We start from the raw sequence: 21,657 nt of genomic DNA on the forward strand, positions 1-21,657 counted from the left end.
TCCGAATGTTATGGGAATCCCCGGCCTTTGGAGTGAGGGTATACCGCAGGATATGGCGCATGGTGTCATAGAGGGGCAAGAGGTCTTTGATTGACCCAGTGACAAATGACTTCTCTTGTTTGTAAGCAAAGGCAATCTCATCCTTAGTGCGCTGACCACTTTCTCGAACAATGCCAAACTCATCAGAAACAGTCTCTTCATCCATGAACGGGTAGGGAATGATCTCGGAGAACTTTGCCATAGGAGCTGAGCACTGATGCGTTCCGGAAATCCATGTGAGGGTGCGAGCAGAATCATTGGAGAAGTACAGAGTGGCAAAGAACTGCATCACTAGATCTTCATTGTAGGGGTGGTTGAAGGTGACAAACGGAATCAGACCCAGTCGTCCAAGAGCGGAGTACACACTGGGATACAGATGATCATTGTCGCGCAAACTCTCAGTGTTGACTTGCTTGTGAGGAGAAAACTTCTTTGACTTGGTCATAACAAGCTCATGATAGATTCTTTGCTGAAACCCATTCTTGAAACGGGGATCCATTCCCATACTCATGGCCTTAACATACGGATGGTTCTGTCTCTCAGCCCAGATCTCTGGCTTGGTCCACTTGACAAGAGGCATATTCCGGAGGTCACGCCTGCCCGGAGTGGCTTCCTCCGGACTAGACTCCTCTTCCTCTTCTTCATCTTCCTCACCACGATCATCTTCTTCATCTTCCTCACCACGATCATCTTCTTCTTCTATCTCATCATCTTGTGAGTCATATTCTTCCTCAGATTCATCGAAAGCCTCAACAATGGGCCGCTTTGAGGCTGCACGGCGAGCACGGCCCTGACTTGTCCCAGACCCCTGACCCATGCCTTCAGACGGCTGACGACGAGCAATGGTGAAGTCCTTCGATCCTCCTTTTGCACGCTTGCAGCGAAGCTCGGACCTCTTGTCAGCGGAATCTGAAACACACACAAAAACCCAAACAACACAAAGCACGAGGCACAAATGAGCACAAGTGCAAGATAAATGGCAAGGAGATAGGCAAAAGTCTAGGCAAAAGTTCCTGGATAGCCCGTGCGCACGGGGGTTTAGACCCCGTGGGCACGGAGGTCCCGTGCGCACGGTACAGGACCGTTGACACGGGGGTCTCCCAGCGGCAGCCACTACCAGAAAGAACTCCGGGAGTGGGTGCAGCAGAGGGACCAAAGGATCTAAGCACTGGACCTCTATCTACAAACAAGTTGAGGCCAAACGAATCTAGGGAGCAAAGAAACCCTAAAGCTAGAACAAAAGAAAGGAACTCAAGGAGATGGAACAAGGGGACAAGACCAACTGGAGGAGGACCCCATCTGGATCCAGATCCACGGAGGAAGAACTCCGACAAAGCCCGGAGGAGCTCCGGCGAGTGGAGGCGACGGCGACGGCGGCGGCGCTGGAGGCTTCCTGGGGAGTGGAGGGGGTGAATGGGTGGGAATGAACCCGAGCCCCCCCCCCATGCCCCACCTCTTCAGGACCAGAAACCGCAGACCCCATGCGCACAGGCTAAGTGAGCCCGTGCTCACGGGGGTCCCGTGCGCACGGTACAGGCCCGTGCGCACGGGGTATTCAGGAACTTTGACATGAGTGGATTTTTAAATACAGGGCTGAGTGTATACTCTTACCCATACTTCACAAAGCACTCGACCTACATTTCTGAATACGCCGCGAGGAAAGTCCTATCACTATGGAAATGGTATATGTGGAGCACTTGTACCAAAAGAGAAGCAAGGAGAACCAACCAAGAAAAGAAAAGAAACACCACACCACACACGCGAAACAAAGACGGACACAACCCTCAAGCGAGGGCGGTGGCCAAGGCCACCATGTTTGAGTTTACTTGGTATGGCACCACGAAGATATGAACCTTGGGCCCAAGACCAATACTCATCTTTGAAGCACAAGTACCACCTAAAGTGGCTTATGTGACAGATTGTGTTTGTTTTATGCACTTCTAGGATAAGATAGCTCATGAGTTGAGCTAGCTCCCCCTAGACATGTGCCTACATCTAATCAAGATAGTACATGAGTATGTGTGTGCGAGCAAGAGTTTCATCCGAAGTTACTAATATCCACGATATTTAGCTCATGCCTTAACTCGCAGAATCTTGCTTCGCCAAGGGGCTTGGTGAAGATGTCTGCTAGTTGATTCTTGGTGTTGACATGAAGTAACTCAATGTTTCCCTTGGCCACATGATCTCTAATGAAATGATGACGAATCTCAATATGCTTGGTCTTGCTATGTTGAACCGGATTCTCGGCGATCTTGATGGCACTTTCATTGTCACACCAAAGAGGCACTTTGTCACATTTGACACTGTAATCCATCAAAGTTTGCCTCATCCATAATAATTGGGCACAACAACTTCCGGCAGCAATATACTCGGCTTCGGCTGTGGAGAGAGATATACAATTTTGCTTCTTTGAAGACCAACTTACCAACGATCTCCCTAGGAATTGACATGAGCCGGATGTGGACTTGCGATCAACCCTGTCTCTAGCCCAATCCGAATCCGAGTAACCCATTAACTCAAATGATGATCCCTTGGGATACCAAAGGCCCAAGTTTGGGGTATGAACCAAATATAGAAGGATCCTTTTCACTGCCGAATAGTGGCTCTCCTTAGGAGCGGATTGAAATCTTGCACACATACACACACTCAACATAATATCTGGCCTAGATGCACAAAGGTAAAGCAAGGAACTGATCATAGAGCGATATACCTTTTGATCCACTTCTTTACCATTTGGATCAAGATGAAGTTGACCATTTGTGGCCATGGGTGTCTTCATTGGCTTGACATCTTGCATTTTGAATCTCTTGAGCATGTCTTGGATATAACGAGATTGATTGATGAAGGTTCCGCCTCTCAATTGCTTCACTTGAAAACCGAGAAAGAACTTCAACTCTCCCATCATGCTCATCGCAAATTCCTTAGTCATAAGATTCTCAAACTCAACGTTAATAGCATGGTTAGTTGACCCAAAGATAATATTATCAACATATATTTGGCAGACAAACAACTCTCCTTTTACCCTCTTCGTAAAGAGAGTGGAATCTATTACCCCAATTTGGAACCCCTTCTCGCTTAGGAATGCTGTAAGGTGATCATACCAAGCACGAGGTGCTTGTTTGAGTTCATAGAGTGCCTTATGGATTTCATAAACGTGAGAGGGATGATCGGGGTCTTCAAAACCGGGAGGTTGCTTGACATACACCAACTCCTTAAGAGGACCATTAAGAAATGCACTCTTAACATCCATTTGATATAATTTGAAATCATGATGAGAGGCATAAGCAAGCAAGATGCGAATGGATTCGAGACGGGCAACGGGGGCAAAAGTTTCACCAAAGTCCAAACCTTCAACTTGGGTGAAACCTTGTGCCACGAACCTTTCCTTGTTCCTTATTACTTGTCCATATTCATCTTGTTTGTTCTTGAAAATCCACTTTGTTCCAATGACATTATGAAATTCCTTGGGTCTTTCTACAAGGGTCCACACTTTGTTGCGTGTGAAGTTGTTGAGTTCTTCATGCATGGCATCTATATCGTCAAGGGCATCTTCCACCTTAAGGGGTTCAACACAAGAGACAAACGAGTGATGTTCACAAAAGTTTGCCAAACATCTACGAGTAGTTACCCCCTTTTTGATGCTTCCATAGATGTTCTCGGTGAGGTGTTGAAGATGTTTTAGCTTGGCGGCCACTTTTTGCTCTTTGCGGTCAAGCTCTTCTTCACTTGGTTTTGGACTTGATGAAGAAGCTTGCCCTTGAGATTGCTTTAGCCTTGGAGACACTCTTATCTTTGCAAACACATGTTCTTGCTCAGTAGGAAGTGATGACGATGAAGACACTTGTGGTTGGGGTTGATCTAGATCTTGATCATGACTTTGAGCTTGATCTTGAGCCTCAACGATTGGTTCTTAATTATTCGGAAGAGTTTGCTCTTGATCTTGCTCAGGAATATGAGGGTCTTGATCTTGTTCTTGGATAGGTTCATTACTTCCCAAGGAATCTTGTACAAGTGGTGTCGATGATGACTTCCCTTGTGGAAAATCCTCAAGAGGGGCTCTTCTTCTTCTACTTGGACATGGGGTGTTTCTTGTGGGAGAATGTGGCCTATCCCCATTGTCCTTATAGCTTGTGAAGGAGCCTCATCACCTACAACACTAGGAACAATTTGCTCCATGCGGGAGCCGTTATCTTCGTCAAACTCCACATTTACCGTTTCCTCAATGCATCCGGTGGATTTATTGAGAACTCGGTAAGCATAACAGTTTGATGCATATCCAATAAATATGCCCTCATAAGTTCTAGACTCAAATTTAGCTAACCGGGATTTTTTGCTTAAAATGGAACACTTACAACTGAATACCCGAAAGTATTTGACGTTGGGCTTTCTCCCAATTAGGAGCTCATAAGGGGTCTTGTTCTTGAGCTTGCGAAGATAAAGCCGGTTTGAAGCATGGCATGCGGTGTTGATGGCTTCTGCCCAAAGCATGTATGGTGATTTGTACTCATCAAGCATGGTCCTAGCCATCTCAATAAGAGTCCGATTCTTCCTCTCCGCAACACCATTTTGTTGGGGAGTATATGGTGCGGCATATTGGTGCTTTATCCCCTCTTCACTCAAGAATTCATCCATTGTATAGTTTTTGAACTCGGTGACATTGTCACTTCGGATTGCCTTGATCTCACAGTTATGTTGACGTTGAGCTTCTTTGGCAAAGTTGATGAAGGTTTCTTGAGTTTCATCTTTAGTCTTGAGAAAGAACATCCAAGTATATCTTGTGAAGTCATCAACAATGACAAGGCAATATCTCCTTCCTCCCAAACTATCATATGTTGGAGGCCCAAATAGATCCAAATGGATAAGCTCGAGGGGCCTCAAGGTGGTGATGATAGTCTTCACTTTATGAGATTTTTCATGAAGCTTTCCAGCAATGCAAGCACTACAAGGACGATCTTTGGCAAAAGACACATTGGCTAGTCCAAGAATGTGCTCCCCCTTTAAGAGAGCTTGTAAATTTCTCATGCCCACGTGGGCTAGCCTACGGTGCCATAGCCACCCCACATCGGCCTTGGCCATTAGGCATGTTGCAAGATGAGTTTTCTCTTTCGAGAAATCAACCACGTAAAGGTTGTCTTCAACATGCCCAACAAAGACCACTTTGAGATTGCTCCTCTTAAAGACGGTCACATGGAATTCACCAAAATGTGAATCATATCCGCACGAGCCAATTGAATAGTTGAAAGTAAATTGTAGTGAAGGGATTGGACAAGCATGACATTTGCAAGAGATGAATCATTAGAGATTACCACCTTGCCCAAACCCAATACCTTTCCCTTGATATTGTCACCGAAGGATATGTTCGAAGAGGCCTTGAGTGAATCAACGAACTCCACAAGCATCTCCCTTTCTCCGGTCATATGATTGGTGCATCCACTGTCGATCACCCATTGAGTTCCACCGGACACATAGTCCTACAATAATCAAGCTTTGGTTATAGGTACCCATTTTGCAATGGGTCCTGGTGAGTTAGCAGCAAGGGTCTTGGGAACCCAAATAGTCCAAGCATAATCATCATAGTTAGTTCCAAATTTTTTTGCAAAGGTATAGCCATCATCTCCTCTCATGAGAACATATGATGGATTGTTCTTGCGGGCAAAATTCTTGGGAATGGCCTTGTCCCTAATGACCTTACCATTCCAAACACCCTTCATTTCCTTCTCCTTCTCCTTGTGCCCTTCTTGCACAAACACTACCTTTTGGGGAGGGGAAGGAGTCGGACCGATCTTCTTGTTGTCTTCTTCTTGTTGTTCTTACCACTCTTAGATGCGGGATTAAACCCAACTCCCTCCTTGGCAACACACTCCTTTTGGTTGCTCAAGAGATCGTTTAGGTTTTTCTCCCCTTGGATGCATGATACAAGCCCTTTCTCAATTTGAGCTTTCAACTTCTTATTTTCCTCTTGAAGGGAGGTGCAATCATGAGCAAAGTTAGCCGTACAAGCATCATCATTTAAATCAATATGAGGTACGGAAGTGAGAGCCTTAATGGTTGTAGCTTTTAATTGAGCATAAGACTCGGTGAGAGCAATGAGGTCACCTTTGACAACCTTGGAACTAATCACAAGGAACTCATGCTCCTCAACAAGTCTTGTATGGTCAACTAGAAGTTTTTCAACTCTAACGTTAAGAGCATCTTTATTCTCAAGAGCAAGTTGCAAAGCATCATTGGTTTTAACAAAGTCAATTTGATGAGCAGATAAGGCTTCCTCAAGTGATGCTCTCATGACACTCTCTTCATTAAGTTCGTGCTCGAGGAGATAAACTCTCTCTTTTTCCTCTATAAGGAGGTTCTCAACGTTCTCAATAAAGTCATCGCATTCGGCGAGTGACTTAAGGAGATCGCCAAAACGAGCACGAGCTTCACCATGAAGAGTTTTCATGAAAGCCATTAAGGATTCCTCATCATTATCCACACCCTCCTCACACTCATCCTCCACTATCTCACATGAGACATTGGGAGTTTAGTTGTCGGGTCTCTTGGGTTTGGACTTTGTTTTTACCTCTTTGGCCATGAGGCATCGATGAGTGAATGGCTGGTCCTCGTTTGGAGAGTCGAAGAGGCCAGTGGTGGAGGAGGAGGTAGTGGCATGCATGGCGAAGGCGGCCGTGCCCACTTGATCATCATCACCGTCATCTTCATCTCCAGACATGTATTCTTCATGAACAAGAGCCTTGTCATCCTTCCTCTTTGCAAACTTGGTGAACTTCTTCTTCTTAAGCACAAGCTTCTCGGACTTGTCTTCATGTCTCTCATATGGACAATCATGAACAAAGTGTCTTGGGCTATCACAATTGTAGCATTTCCTTCGTCCAAAAGATCTTCCTTGAAGATTTCCTCCTTTGTTTGCCATGGTCCCGGAGTACTTCTTGACTAAGAGAGCCAAGTATTCTGCAAAATCATTTGCCGGGCACGAGGTATCATTATCCTCCTCACATATCTCTTCACTCACTTCTTCCTCCCTTGAGGATTGGCTCATCACTTTCTTGGCCTTCAAGGCAAGATTGGAGTTCTTGGTTGCTTGAGCTATTGCAAATGTTTTCTTGGACTTGGTTTCCAAAAGAACATGGGTAGAGAAGGTGGAAACAACTTGAGCCAAAGTCAACTTGTGATAGTCCAGACGTTGATGAACCATCATGACCATGGTATGTTCTGTGAGAACCATAGCATCTATGAACTTGTCCTTGATGAATTCATCATTTGCCCAAGTGCACCCAAAGGTTCTCAAGTTGAGCACAAGGGACTTCAACCTTCGGTAAACCTCTTATGCGGACTCACCCTCATTCCTCACAAAGAGATTGACTTCTTGTTTGAGCAAGGCCAACCGAGATCTTCGAATTTCTTCATCTCCTTCAAGAGCCTCCTCAAGGCAATCCCAAATTTCCTTTGCGGTTTTGAGAAGAGCAATGGAATCACTATAGTCTTCAGTCACACCGTTGCGAAGCATGTTGTGTGCGGTAGCATTGAGTTGATCGTCAACTGCTTCCCTTGGAGTGAGATTCATTGGGTCCTTGGGGTTGAATCCATTGACCACAATCCACCACAATTGAGTTGAAGCACTGCGCATGTGAGACTCCATATCTAGCTTCCACTTAGCAAATGCATTAGCTTTCTAAGGGGGCGGAGGCCCAACAGGATTAATGCGGGGATGTTGCAAGGCTGAGGAGAGTAAAAGGGTTCCACGGCATTGTACTGGGGAACTTGAGTACGAGCCGGAGAAGCAAGAGGTTCCCTCGAGTCATCCGCATCATGAACCTCATTTGGATTAAACGAGTTTGATGCGGACGTTGATGGCTTTAGGCGAGCATCAATTTCCTCCTTGACCGAGGGTCGAACCTCTATCAACATAGAGACTTTGAGGTCCGCAAACATTGAAAGAAGATCGGCCGTGGTCAAGGGGACATTCGGGTTAGTAGTAGCGGCGGGAGCAACGACCGGAGCACCAAGTGTCTCAGTCGTGGCGGGGGGTTGGTTTTGACCATCCCCCGCAACGGGTAGGCCACCTCCCTCATTCCCTAGATTGACCATATCCTCTAAGGTTGTAAAACCTTATATTAGAGCACGAGGCTCCGATGCCAATTGAAAGGATCGATACGGTCGACTAGAGGAGGGTGAATAGGAGACTGCAAATTTTAATCTTTCTTGTAGATTTTAAGGCTTAGCGGATAAAAGAGTTCACTAGATATGCAACTAGGTGAATGCAACATATATGACAAGCAAGCTCCGAGAAGAAAAGCTAGGCAACAAACTACTTAGCAAGCCAACAAGCATACAACAACAAAGAAAGGTGCGGGAAAGGATTAACCACAAGTGAGACGAGGACACGGATTTTAACCCGAAGTTCACTCTTCATTGGGGAAGAGCTAATCTCCGTTTGGAGCGGTGCCGGAGCCAAAGCTTGCAGAATGCCACCAAAGGCTCACCGTATTCTCCTTCGAGTCACACCCAACGGATGAGCCTCGAAACCACTCGGGGTTGGTCTTGAATGCGACCACCACACCTTTACAAACTTCTCCGGAGCACACCACAAGCAAGGAAGCTTCCAGAGGAACCTCTAACCGCCTAGGAGCCCAAGCTCCAAGAGTAACAAGTCAATGGGGAAGAAATGTTGCGGGGAACGTGATTTGGTTTGGTCAAGTTTTAGATCGGGTCTTGCTCTCCCAATCCCCAAAGTTTCAACAAGTTTGGATGGAGGGATTGAGAGTATTGAGCAAAATGGGGTGTAGCAATGGTGGAGCTCAACAAGACATTAGGGTTGAGGGTTGGAGGTGGAAGAAGGGCCTTTTTATAGTGTTCATGGGCTGGTGGGGATTTCTGCCCGTTGGACCCCGTGCGCACGGGCTAAGTCAGCCCTGTGCGCATGGGGTATCCAGAGACAATCGCACCACCCCGTGCGCATGGGGGTCAAAAGTCCCGTGCGCACGGGGTATCCAGAGAGTTGCGCAGTACCCCGTGCGCACGGGGGTCAAAAGACCCCATGCGCACGGGGTACCCAAAGAGTTACCCAGTACCCCGTGCGCACGGGGGTCAAAAGACCCCGTGCATACGGGGTACCCAGTAACTTACTGTTGCAACTTTCTGAGTACCACAGCACACACACTAGGTTCATTTGAGGTGGTCGGAGTGGGAAGGGTAAGACAGTAAGGCTCGGCAAAGGCATTCCCACACGACATTTATCCACACAAACCCCTCTTAATAGTGCGGTCTTTCCTATGACTCGAAGCAAACCAAAACTAAACCTTCGAAGCGTCGAAAGACCACGCCTTTGTCCTTTTTGAAATGGGGGGGTCGCACATCTCCATCGCGGGCACTTAGAACCAATAACTTGAGATAAACTTTAGCAACCGATATTAGTTCAACTAACCACATTGTCATCACACCAAAATATAGCTTAAGTGCCATTAGCACTTTCATAGTGCCAGTGCCTCGTTACAGGCAAGAGTCTCCAGACTAGCAGGATCAGTTAAGCCATCAAATAGTACAGCCGACGCGCCAACATAACGCCCTTCATTGTCTCTACAGATCGCCGCCGCCGCACCTAAATTTCCAAGGAGGGATATGCGAGCATCGGTGGTTCGTGCAACATTTCCATGATATCATTATGATCAATTAATGGGACTTGGCCAGAAAGTGTTCTTGCCTCTATCATTAGATCGGGTAGTCCCCGTCTCAGGTGTTTTAGTCACCTTTCGATATTAATTTTTGCCACATCCTCCTCCGGAGCTAGCCATTTGCGCACACACTAAAGTGGCCCACTAGTCCAAGAAGTTTGGCGGGGTGCATGAACAACGACGATGTCGAGGCCCTGTAGGTATCTCGTGATAAAACACATCATCATTAGGGGTCTTTGAAGCTCTTTGCTTTGAATTCATGTCCCTTGGCCCAACAGATCGACCAAAGGGCGACTAGAACCCGAGCTGGGTCTTGCTTTTTCATGGAATCAAATAGCCAAAAGATCCATAGCCAGACATCCTAAGATTGATTTGATACCACATTCTCCAAGTTCTCTTCATCTCCCTAAGCCCATACAAATCTAGCCGTGCGACATTCAAACAAAGAGTGTCGCCATGTATCTTCTGCAACATTACAAATAGAGCACACTGAGGAGGTCGCCATGCTTCTTTCAAACCTGGTTGTGCCTATAGGAAGGGAAGTATGGGCTAGACTCCAAACGAAGAAACTAACCTTTGATGGAACCTTTTGCTTTCCACAAACTAGTCTAGCCTTTCTTCTCTTCTGCTTGATTCGAATGACTTGGCCTATTCTCAAGCCAATACTCTATCTGAGTTTTTGATTCCAGTGAGCATCCTACACATGGGACGGGTTGAAAAACACCCCTTTTTATCATAGTGCCATGCCAAAATATCAACCTATGGATATCCATACCTACACGGGGTGTGAGCGCATCGGTGCTTCTAATAGATCACCAATATGGATTGTAACGTGTTGGAGAACGTTGCATGGAAAACAAAAAAATTCTACGCACACGCAAGATCTATCCAGGGAGAAGCATAGCTACAAGAGGGAAGAGTATGTCTACGTACCCTAGTAGACCATTTAATGGAAGCGTTTATCAACGCGGTTGATGTACTCGTACACCTTCACGATCTGCCCAAGCAAGTACTGAACGTATGGCACCTCCATGTTCAGCTCGACGACGTCCTCACTTTCTTGATCCAGCAAGACGGGCGAAGTAGTAGATAAGTTCTGACAGCACGACGGCGTGGTGACGGTGGTGATGCAACTATCTCCGTAGGGCTTCGCCGAGCACTATGAAAATATGATCGAGGATGAACTAGAGGGATAGGGGTGCCGCACACGACTAGGGAATCGTGGTGTGTGTTTCCCCTCTCCCTCCACATGCATATATATAGGTGGGGGAGGAGGGGAGGCAGCCTAGGGCAACCCCAAGGGGCCGACGGCCGCCCTTGGCCCCTGACCTGGCCACGCCCCCCTTCCTTCTTGGGTGCATGGGGGGAGGCAGGAGGGATGGCACCCCCCCTTTCCTTTCTGTCATGTGGAGGGAAGGCAGGAGGGGCTATCCCTCCTTCCTTTCCTTTCTCTCATGTGGAGTGAAGGCAGGAGGGGCTAGCCCTCCTTCCTTTCCTTCCCTAGGGCCGGCGGCCTAGTGGTGGGGCGCGCCAGCCCCTTGTGGGCTGGTGTGCTCCCATCTTTTGTACGTACATGCATAATGGACATCAATTGAAGAACCGCTATTAATTTGCTGGCTGGTTGGGTCGATGAGCGATGAGCGGACGAGGCTAGCCGGTTCGGCTGTGGATGAGGATTTAGAGCAACTCCAATGGGGCGACCCATTTTGTCCGTGGCCGTCCGTTTGGGTCGGCACGGACAAAAAATCGGCCCAACGCACCGACCCAAACGGACACGCGTCTGCTTTCGTCTGCCTACCGACCCATTCCTGGCCCATTTTTTAGCCGGATTTGCATCGGCGCGGACACAAGATGGACGCGCGCACGCTCGCCCTCTTTCCTCACCGGGCCGGTTGGTCGGTGGCACATTGGATTGGCCTCTTCACATCAAACAACACACCCTCGCCCGCCTGCTTCGTCGTCGATGCCGCTGGCCATTTTTTCAGATAAAAATGCATACATAGATAGTTCTAGCGTACATAGATAAAAGAAAAGACCACTAGTCGTCGCTTTCTGACTCCAACTCGGTAACGTCCTTCTCCGACGTCTGAATGTAGGCGTCAGCATGCTGCTCATCTTCAAAGTCCCAACCCGACGTTTCTCGTAGCTTCAGTTTCAATTGAGCGGCCTGCTTCCGCGAACGCTTGTCCTCCTGATAGGCGGCTCGCTCTGTCCTCCTCGCGTCCCCCTTTGCTTGTAGAACTGGCGCTCGTCGATGATGTCCTGCGGGAAGCGTTCGCGCCACACCACCATGGCTTCCACGTCCATCTCGACGATGGTGAGGTGACGCTGCTGCCTCCGGTGGACACGACGATCCTCGTCAGTGAAAAGTCGTGGGAGAGGCGCCAGATCCTGCGTCCGCTGGCTCGACACGTCGGAAAAATTCATATCCTGACGAGGCCTCAGGAGGCGCCATGCCGCCGGGTTGTGCGCGCGGGCCGCCTCCTCTGCGGTGTCGAAGGTGCCGAGGATGAGACGTTTCTCGCGAAACCAGATCTCGGAGGAGAAGGCGCTGGAGCGGCGCTCGCGGACTCCGCGAAAATCCGAAGCGCCCAGGCGGCGGATCGACATGGTGGCACAGAGGCGGCGAGGCTAGTGAGAGGCTGCGAGACGAGTGGGCGGCGGACAGAGTGTGAAGGGAGCACCTTCTTATAACGAGCGCCGGCCGCGGCGCGCGCACGAACCTTTCCCGCGCGCTGGAGCACGAAAACCAGCGCGCACTAGGCCGCTTTCCCCCGCGCGCTGGAGTGCCAAAATCAGGGCGACGACATGACCGCTGGCATGATCTAAAGCACGCATGGTCATGAAATGGGTCAGCCCGTTGGGTGCACTGCCGACCCAAAACTTAAAGAGGGCGGACGGCAGGTGGACGGACGACCCAAACGGATAATAAGTGGACAAAAACGCAGTCCGGTTGGGTCGGCCCGTTGGAGTTGCTCTTAGGCGGTAGGTCTTGGTGGGCGTCGGGGCCGGTGTGCATGGCGGCGCAGGCCGATGGCAGCCGTTCCCCTCATGAAGCGCAGGTTGTAGTCGAAGATATCGTTGAAGGAGCGGGAGATGTACTCGTTCTGATAGACGCAGCGATAGAACTCGATCAAGCGATGGTCCCTGTACGCGGCATCGTCGGGGCAGTTGCGGTGGAGGGAGCCGCGGTCCATCATGGCCCTCTCGCACTCGGCGCGCGCGGCGGCCTCGTCGGGGTGGTTGCGCAGTAGCGGCCGGACGGAGGGGCGGAAGTAGCGCAAGGCCTCGATTGCACCGATACTTCAGGCAACTAGCGAATCGGTATCGGATACCGTATCCGATACCGGTACTCCTCCAATACGCCCCCGATACGTATCCAAGGAGTATCCATGAATAAAGGATTTAAAACGATTCAGATACTTAAAGGATACTTTTTCAGATCGTTTTGGATATGACCCAGCCCATCTAAGAGACCACTCAGCCCAGTTAAGAGGCAGACAGCAACCCTAGTACCCCGATGCTCCCTTCCTTTCCCTCCCAGTTCTTTCTTCCCTCCTGAGCTCACACCAGGCGGCGGCCGGTGGCTACGTACCTAGCAGCTACTCACTCAGGGCCGGCGGCAGCGGCGGCTAGCCGGCGACGAGCTACTACTCCTCACCAACGCCTCTTCTCCTTTTTCCCGCGCTGCCAAGCTCATCCCCTCTTCTTTCTCCTCTGATCTGTGAAGATCTCATTTTTCTCATCTCCTCCTGCTGAACCTCCTACTGTACCTACAAATCTAAGGGCACCATTGTGGAGCCATGTTCAAATCATAGAGAAATCACCTGGAGGGGGCAACACTAAATGAAAATGCGACTATTGTGGTCATGAAGCTTTGAGTGGCTACTCTAGAGTTTCTGCTCATTTGCTAAAGAAGACAGGGAACCATGGAATCCATGGATGCAGAAAGGTCACGGTTGACATTCTGAATCCCTTTAAAAAAATAGTAAAACATATCCGTATTGAAACTTTTTCAAAATGATGAATTTACGCATCCGTATTGGCCCGATACTGATACTTGTATCCGTATCGGTGCATTCGAGCACAGGGCCCACGCCTCGTCGCCCCGCTTGAGCGCCCGGATGAAGCCCTCGAACCTGACGACGAAGAGCATGGCGGACGCGGATGGCGTGGTGCTCTCCTTCCCGCTTATGAACGCCATCACGTACTCGTCCGCCGCCCGCCAGTGGCCCTTGGCGAAGAGGTCGTGCAGGTGTGGCAGGTCCAGCTTGAGCCTCGCCTCCTTCTCCAGCGCGTACGCCTCCCGGTGGAGCTTCCTCGACTTGAGGAAGGCCAGCACGCGCCGCAGGACGATCCACTCCGACTGCCGGTCCATGGCCATCCTGATTCTCTTCTCTTATCCAAATCCAAAGGACCAATCGAGAGAAGGAAGAAAGGGCCGGACGGATGATATTGGTTCCACGATCCCTTCCTTGGTGTGTGCATCATTCATCTCTTCTGGGGTGCTTTTATTGATTCCATTGGGCTCGCCGATTCCGGCTCACACTCCAAACCGCGTCGGCTTAGGACTCGCACCATTAACGGATCACGTGTTGGGTTCACGGCTTAACGCAAAAATCGGGCTGGTAAAAATATAAAATCGGCCTGGTAGACACATATCATCAGATCGATCAGCGTTGGCCCGACCCACTTGTTAAATACACAACACACTACAGGAACCGGTTTTGTGAACCTTCTGGAAGGTTCCTATCCTGTTTGTGTAACCTTCTAGAAGGTTCTGAACCAGTTTTGCCTGTTCTGTTTCTTTACTAGGTTTTCCCTTTTAGTGTTTTTTCTTCTTCTTATTATTATTCTCTTTTCTTTTGATTCTTTTCCCTTTTTCCATTTTTAAAATTTACAAATTTTTACAAAAATGTTCACAAATTTGAAAAAATCTTTCCATTTTAGAAATGCATTTTCCAATAGAGAAAAAAATGTTTGTAAATTCAACAAAATTTTTCTGTTTCCAAAATAGTTGTTGCTTCAAAAAATGTTCAGGAATTTTAAAAAAAATGTATGAAAAAATACTCGCTGTTTCAAAATGTTCAGGAATTTCCAAAAATGTTTGTGTTTACAAAGAATCCGAATTTCAGAAAATGTTTCCCATTTCCAAAATTTGTTCACCATTTCAAAAAAAGTGTGTTTCAAAGAATGTTCAGAATTTCAAAAGATGCTCACTTCTCGAAAATTTGTTCGGAATTTTAAAAAATGTGTTATTTTTATTTTTTTAGTAATTTAAAAAGAAATTTGCATGTTCAAAGACATTCATTTTTTCAAAAAAAAACTTTCGAAATAAGAAGATGCCTCAAAAACAGGTTCATTCATAATTCGAAGTAAACGGGATACAGATGATATCAGGGACTCTCCATAGCCACTAATGGCGATTGATTGCAAGAGATGATGCGGCCTCTGCAAACATATGAGCTTTGAAATTGGAATCCTGAGGCTCAAAACGGAAACACACTTCCCCAAATTCCTTCCACCGATGTGTAATTTCATGTAGAACTGATGCATATCTAGCTGCTGCTCCTTTGTTAATATTAGTAATCACCTTTGTCATGGAATTGTCACGGCAGATGTTCTACTGTGAGGACTTAGTCGTGAGGCCAACGCATCTATGCGGTAGCTTGAAGGGGTTGGTCGGAATCGAGAGACGCTAGGCGGATCATCACACAAGACGAGGATTTAGACAGCTTCGGGCCCCGGGAAACATCATCCGGTAATAGCCCTACATGTCGTTTGTGGCTAGATCTCATTATGCTCATGAGAGAATCGCCGCATAAGCCAGCTCCCCTTTAATTGTGTCTAGCCCTAGAGGTTGTTTCTTGTTTTCTTCTCCCTCTTGGGGAGCCCTGCCCCTCCTTATATAAGTTAGAGGGGCGGGTTACATGTGGAGTCCTAGTAGGACTAGGACTAGTCTATCTTTTCTTACAAGTTGAATACAAGTCTGGGTCTTGCTTCCTCGTAAAGGAAATATTCGTTATCCCTTTCCTCTTAAGCCGGCCCACCATAACATGAGCCGGCCTACTGGGCCTTGGGCCTTGTCGTCCATCTGTCCCGCTCGCCAGGTCTCCGATGAATCGTAAACCGCCAGGTCCAAGCGCGTCGCCAGTGAGTCGCCAAGCTCCAGCCGGGTCATACATCCGCCCGGGTTACACCGCGAGGTATATCCCCGACATTAGTCCCCAGTTTAGCTTGGATTTATCCATGGTAAACTTATCCTGCAAAACAAAACCAACTTTGATAGATTATACACCGGGTCGAAGGTTCTTCTGAGCCGACACTTGATTATCGTTAAGTCCTTGTCATTTCCTTGTTGACATATACATGTCCATGATCTCATCGCAAATCTTCCTTAGCAGATATGTTTCAACTTTATCAATGCAAAAAATCCAGATACTTCTTCTGAAAAATTCGGGTTAATAGACCAGCTTCATAATCAATTTGCTGACATTAGTTTCTTGTAGAGAAATATTATAAGGCATAATCCATTTGAGTCGGTTTCCAAAACTCCGGCTTTAATAAACATATTGGACTCAAGATTCATCTGGTGATCCGCCGGTTTAAAGATGTAGAGGCTGGTGAGTTATAATTGCTAAAATTACCGGCTTGTAAATATTGATAGCACCGGGTCATAACTGTTGCCGACGCCGGGTCATAATTATTGGTGACACTGGGTCATGATTGTTGCAAACACCGGGTCAATCTGGTCTGCTCAAAACTGAGAATTTGAAGATTTTTCTCCCTTATATGTATACCACCTGTAGCCCCCAAGTGCCGGGTTGTCATGCTTGCAGCAACCTGGGACTTGTAATTGCCTTATGCTCATAAAAACTTCAATCAGTGTAGCCCCCAAGGGCCGGGTCATTATGCAATAATGAGCAGGGACTTTGTAGATATAACCATGTAAACTTGAACAACAACGTGTAGCCCCCAAGGGCGGGCTTAGTAAGATAATACTGAGCTGGGACTTTGTATATAATTTATTGATAATAACATCATATAATATAATCTCCACCATGGGGCTTGAACCCACGTCCATAAGGTTAAGAGCTTTGTACTCTACCAACTGAATAGTGGATCGTTCAATATAATGGATTAATGCTTGTGTACCTTGAATTTTTGACAGAAGCAATTGGTAGCCCCCAAGGGTCGGCTCATTACAATGTGATGAGTCGGGTCTTCAATAAGTTGAACAAAAAGTGACTTTACATTAGCCCCCAAGTGCCATGGTGCATGCTGGCAGTGACATGGGACTTGCATATTTGATGTAATCTCAATTTAAATAATGTAGCCCCCAAGTGCCGGGTCGTAAGCCTGCAGCGACTCGGGACTATTCCTTCCATTGTAGAATAAATCATATCCATTGATAAAATAATAGCCATTGCGCCAAAGCGACTTTGAATACCTCATCTGTTGATAAGTAAATCCGGAGTTTAAATACCCAGCGGCTCTTGGCCAATGGCGATTTAATATGCCTCCATTATAAGTCGGAATTTTTATAACCCGACGACTTATAGCCTTTGAGAAAATCCAGAATGGATACCCCTTTGAAACATCAATTTTGATGATGAGCTTGAACTTAATATAAGTCATAGTTCTGCAAATCCTGCACAAAGTTTAAACAACATACGCCCTGGCGACTTAATGTCAAAAGCCAGGGCGGGTAACCACCCAAATGTAGTCTTATCCTGTGATATTGAATTTGCACTGTCAGTCTATGTGACCTGTGATATTGAATCGTACTGCCGGCTTATGATACCTGTGTAGTAAGGGTGATAACCCAAAACTTAGAAGTCAAACCTTCCAAGTATTAATATTGTCATATGCTGGCGACTTGTTCGTCGAAAGCCAGGGCGGGTTAATAGAAACCACATATATATGCTTCAGATATGAGCAAAAAGTCTCAAAACCCAAAAGATTGTGTTCAAAAAACTTAATCCAGACAAAAAGAAAATCATGGCTTCTGATTCGAATACGATCAGCAAACTGTTCCAAAGGGGTTAAGCTAGGATTGGAATACGATCATGTAGCCCCAGTGGCTATGGCGTTGCCGATCAAGAGGGTACCGACAGCTATGTTCTCTTTGGTTCGAATACGACCTATGTTTGAACAGGAAGCCCCCAAATGACCTTGGTAGTTGTTTAATGACGCTGATTCGAATATGATCTATGTCGGACCCAAAAAGGGTTGAGCTATGATTCGAATACGATCAAGAAGCCCCCTACTGAGTTTGGCAGTGTGCCGATCAAAAGGGTATCGACACTATGTTTTCTTTGGTTCGAATACGACTTATGTTTGAACATGAAGCCCCCAAGTGACCATAATAAGATAAGCCATAAGGCAGGATACCCATGTTTGAACCGCGCATCATGGCAGCAAGTTCTCTTTTGGCAACCCTTAATTTGTTTGAGAACTCGAACTTGCGAGAGATTAATTCTTTTTGAATCAGAACTTTAAACCGGATTTGAGAGCTTCAAAGCTTTGTAAGAGACAAATTTACCTTGAGCCGGATGTTGAACCGGATTTGAGAGCTTCAAAGCTTTGCGGGAGAAAGATGTCTCTTGAGCCGGATTTTAAACCGGAATCTTTAATTTGAACTGGCAATTTTCTGACGGCCTTTAAACTTTCATCAATATGGCGGGTGGCCTCCGGAACCGGGTTATCCTTCCCTCCAATGACCCGGAGTTCTCTAGTCATGTCATTGTAGCCCCCGAGTCTCAAGACGACTCAAGGAGTTGGCTTGAGATTCTTCATATTTAACCGTGATATAAACCGGCATGAGTTATCCAATAACTTTAGTGACATAATAATCCCTTTTTGCCGTGGATAATTTGTCCTGCATTGGAAAACTTGCAAGCGAAAGTAATTGCTCTTTTAAAGAAAGCAATAAAAATATACTGGATGGATTTCACCTGATATGTTAAGCCAGAAATTATCCGCTACGGAGTTGATGATCACTATGATGAAGTTAAAACCAATCACGAGCGAGTCGGCCACGGATGTAGACAGATGAGTCAGCCGAGGCATTGTAAACCGGTGCTGACGAGCAAGTTGTCCTCCGCGTTGTAAGCCGGTGCGGACGCGTGAACCGGCCGCAAGAGTGGATAGGTGAGTCGTCCGTGGCGTTGTAAGGCAGCGGGGACGGGCGAGTCGGCCACGGCGTTGTAAGCCGGTGCGGGAGTCCGTTGAGTAAGGACAACCACCTGTGCCAAATGATGTTGGCACGCCTCCATCTCCGCAGTATAATGCCATTTTGTAATGAATAATTCTCCTGCATATAAAACACAACAGGGCAAAGTAGTTTTGCTCGGATGAATTAATATGTGCTTAAAAATAAATAGGGCAAACAGCATCTGGTATTTTTCGGATGTTGATAGTAGCTCATCTGAACATCTCTAGCAGCTACCCTTTCCTGATAATAGCCATACACGTGACCATACCATCAAGTACTGCCAACGCATATGGCACAGTAAGCCGTGCAGATGGGCGAGTCGGTAGCGGCATGGCATTGAAAACGGCACGGATGCGGTCAAATCGGCCATGGGCACGGACAATAAGTTAGTCGCTTATACTGGATAAGCACATTTTGTTCCGCGGATAACTCAACCTCGGAACCTGAACTGTGCCTGTACTTGGTCCAGTGACTTGTGCCCAGCCTTTGGGTTTATTCTGAATGTGTGAGGGGTATCATCTCTGAAGACTACTTCTTTCCTGTATCTCACACTTGTTGCTCCAACAAAGGCAACTCGCAAGCCAGCGGCTCTCGACAGAAACAGGCCAAGGGGTGAGGGCGGCGACTTGCGGCAGCCCACACCAGCGGCGACTCGAGGTAGGAGTGGTGACTCGGCGCGGCAACGACGTATGGCAAAAGCGGGTGAACGAGGTAAGCGCTCCTCGGGGACGAAGGCGGCGCGCTGACGGCTTAAAGCCGGGTCGGCAGAGGAAGAGCAAGGGCGCAGGCATGGGCGGTGAGCCGGCGCGCGTGCACAGGCGCTGACAGCAGTGGTGAGCCGGTGCGCGGGGAGCAGCAGTAGCCAGTCGGTTTAGCAAGGGCTGCTCAAGGAGGCGGGTTAGAACAGCCAAGGCGGCTCAACGGGGCACAGCCAGGACAGAGGCGACCGGCGGAGGCGGCTCGACCGCGTAGGCGCGCCGGTGAGGTGCAGCCGCGACGCTGGGGGCGGGACGGCGATGATGCAGAGTCCGAGTCTAACCACCCGTCCGTGTCCTCGTTTCGGTCGTTGTCGTTTGATTGTCCGTGTCTTCCTCCAAGTCGTGGCCTTCATTTTTTTTTTTACTTTTAATCAAAGGCTAGCCCAGTTTGGTAACTTTTCCTTAATCCTGGAATTTAACCTCCTTGTAGCCTCCTTGTAGTAATCAGAGTTGACAAAGGAAAAACTAACTTGGCCTCTAATGATGTATTAATCCAACACGTAATCTTCCTTGGAGTGGTCTTCAACTAGCATTATGGAGTGCCAGTGAATTATTCCAAAAACAATCAAACTGTAAATTGCATTGCAACCTTCCGTAGTACTAGAACTCCGATCTGATGCTTGCTACGAGTAATACCAGCAGCTCCTGCCTCCGGACCTGTTGATGTATACGTGAAACAATAGTGAAACTCGGCGGCTTGCGTGAACCACGCGTGTATGGCGGTTGGAGCAGTACTTCTGTTGAACTTGGCGACACGCGGCAGCTACAGTAGAAATCGATCTCTTATCCGTATTCGATGGCTCGTGTAGCATCGGTGGCACACCGAACACCAAACCCTAATTTTCCTTTATATTGCAGTCTTCAAAATTTAATCACACTTTTGATCACCGAACGATGAATTCGCCGGATCTGCACGAGGTTTTTTCATGGTAGCTTATCTTGCGCGATTGTTTCATGCCGGCTCTTCTTCATCCGACCACTCATCAGCTTCTCGATGCCTAAAAGAATTTCTCCAAAAACTCAACACCACCGTGCACAGGCCCCACGGTGGGCGCCAACTGTCGTGGAATTGTCACGACAGATGTCCTAGTGTGAGGACTTAGTCGCGAGGCCAACGCATCTATGCGGTAGCTTGAAGGGGTTGGTCGGAATCGAGAGACGCGAGGCGGATTATCACACAAGACGAGGATTTAGACAGCTTCGGGCCCGGGAAATATCATCCGGTAATAGCCCTACATGCTGTTTGTGGCTAGATCTCATTATGCTCATGAGAGAGTCGCCGCATAAGCCGGCTCCCCTTTAATTGTGTCTATCCCTAGAGATTGTTTCTTGTTTTCTTCTCCCTCTTGGGGAGCTCTGCCCCTCCTTATATAAGTTAGAGGGGCGGGTTATATGTGGAGTCCTAGTAGGACTAGGACTAGTCTATCTTTTATTACAAGTTGAATACAAGTCCGAGTCTTGCTTCCTCGTAAAGGAAATATCCGTTATCCCTTTCCTCTTAAGCCGGTGCACCATAACATGAGCCGGCCTACTTGGCCTTGGGCCTTGTCGTCCATCTGACCCACCCGCCAGGTCTCCGATGAATCGTAAACTGCCAGGTCCAAGCGGGTCGCCAGTGAGTCGCCAAGCTCCAGCCGGGTCATACATCCGGCCGGGTTACACCGCGTGGTATATATCCGACAACCTCCAAGCAATCCGAGCCCATCACCACACGTCTCACGTTCACATCTTGGGCCAGTGCCAGTGCCTCGTTACAGGCAAGAGTCTCCAGATTAGCAGGATCAGTTAGGCCATCAAATATTACAGCCGACGCGCCAACATAACGCCCTTCATTGTCTCTACAGATCGCCGCCGCCACACCTAAATTTCCAAGGAGGGATATGCGAGCATCAGTGGTTCGTGCAACATTTCCACGATATTATTATGATCAATTAATGGGACTTGGCCGGAAAGTGTTCTTGCCTCTATCATTAGA

The 21,657-nt window shown here is 47.8% G+C and overlaps 1 protein-coding gene and 1 pseudogene across 1 annotated transcript; both read right to left on the bottom strand.

Moving 5' to 3' along the window:
• Positions 1-2,077: 2,077 nt before the first annotated feature.
• Positions 2,078-2,836, bottom strand: LOC147960342 (secreted RxLR effector protein 161 pseudogene; annotated as a pseudogene).
• Positions 2,837-11,861: 9,025 nt separating this feature from the next.
• On the bottom strand, positions 11,862-12,317 carry LOC147960343 (AP2-like ethylene-responsive transcription factor TOE2). The gene has a single exon (XM_087533283.1). The coding sequence runs from the start codon at positions 12,315-12,317 to the stop codon at positions 11,862-11,864; it is 456 nt and encodes a 151-aa protein (XP_087389409.1).
• Positions 12,318-21,657: the final 9,340 nt, after the last annotated feature.

This window comes from Triticum urartu, chromosome 7A (assembly GCF_056163025.1).
Source record: "Triticum urartu cultivar PI428250 chromosome 7A, HENAU_Tu73, whole genome shotgun sequence".
Lineage (NCBI taxonomy): Eukaryota > Viridiplantae > Streptophyta > Magnoliopsida > Poales > Poaceae > Triticum > Triticum urartu.

Bases quoted from the DNA above. Each gene is read 5' to 3' on its own strand.
- LOC147960343 (XM_087533283.1), bottom strand. From the start codon at position 12,317: ATGTCGATCCGCCGCCTGGGCGCTTCGGATTTTCGCGGAGTCCGCGAG.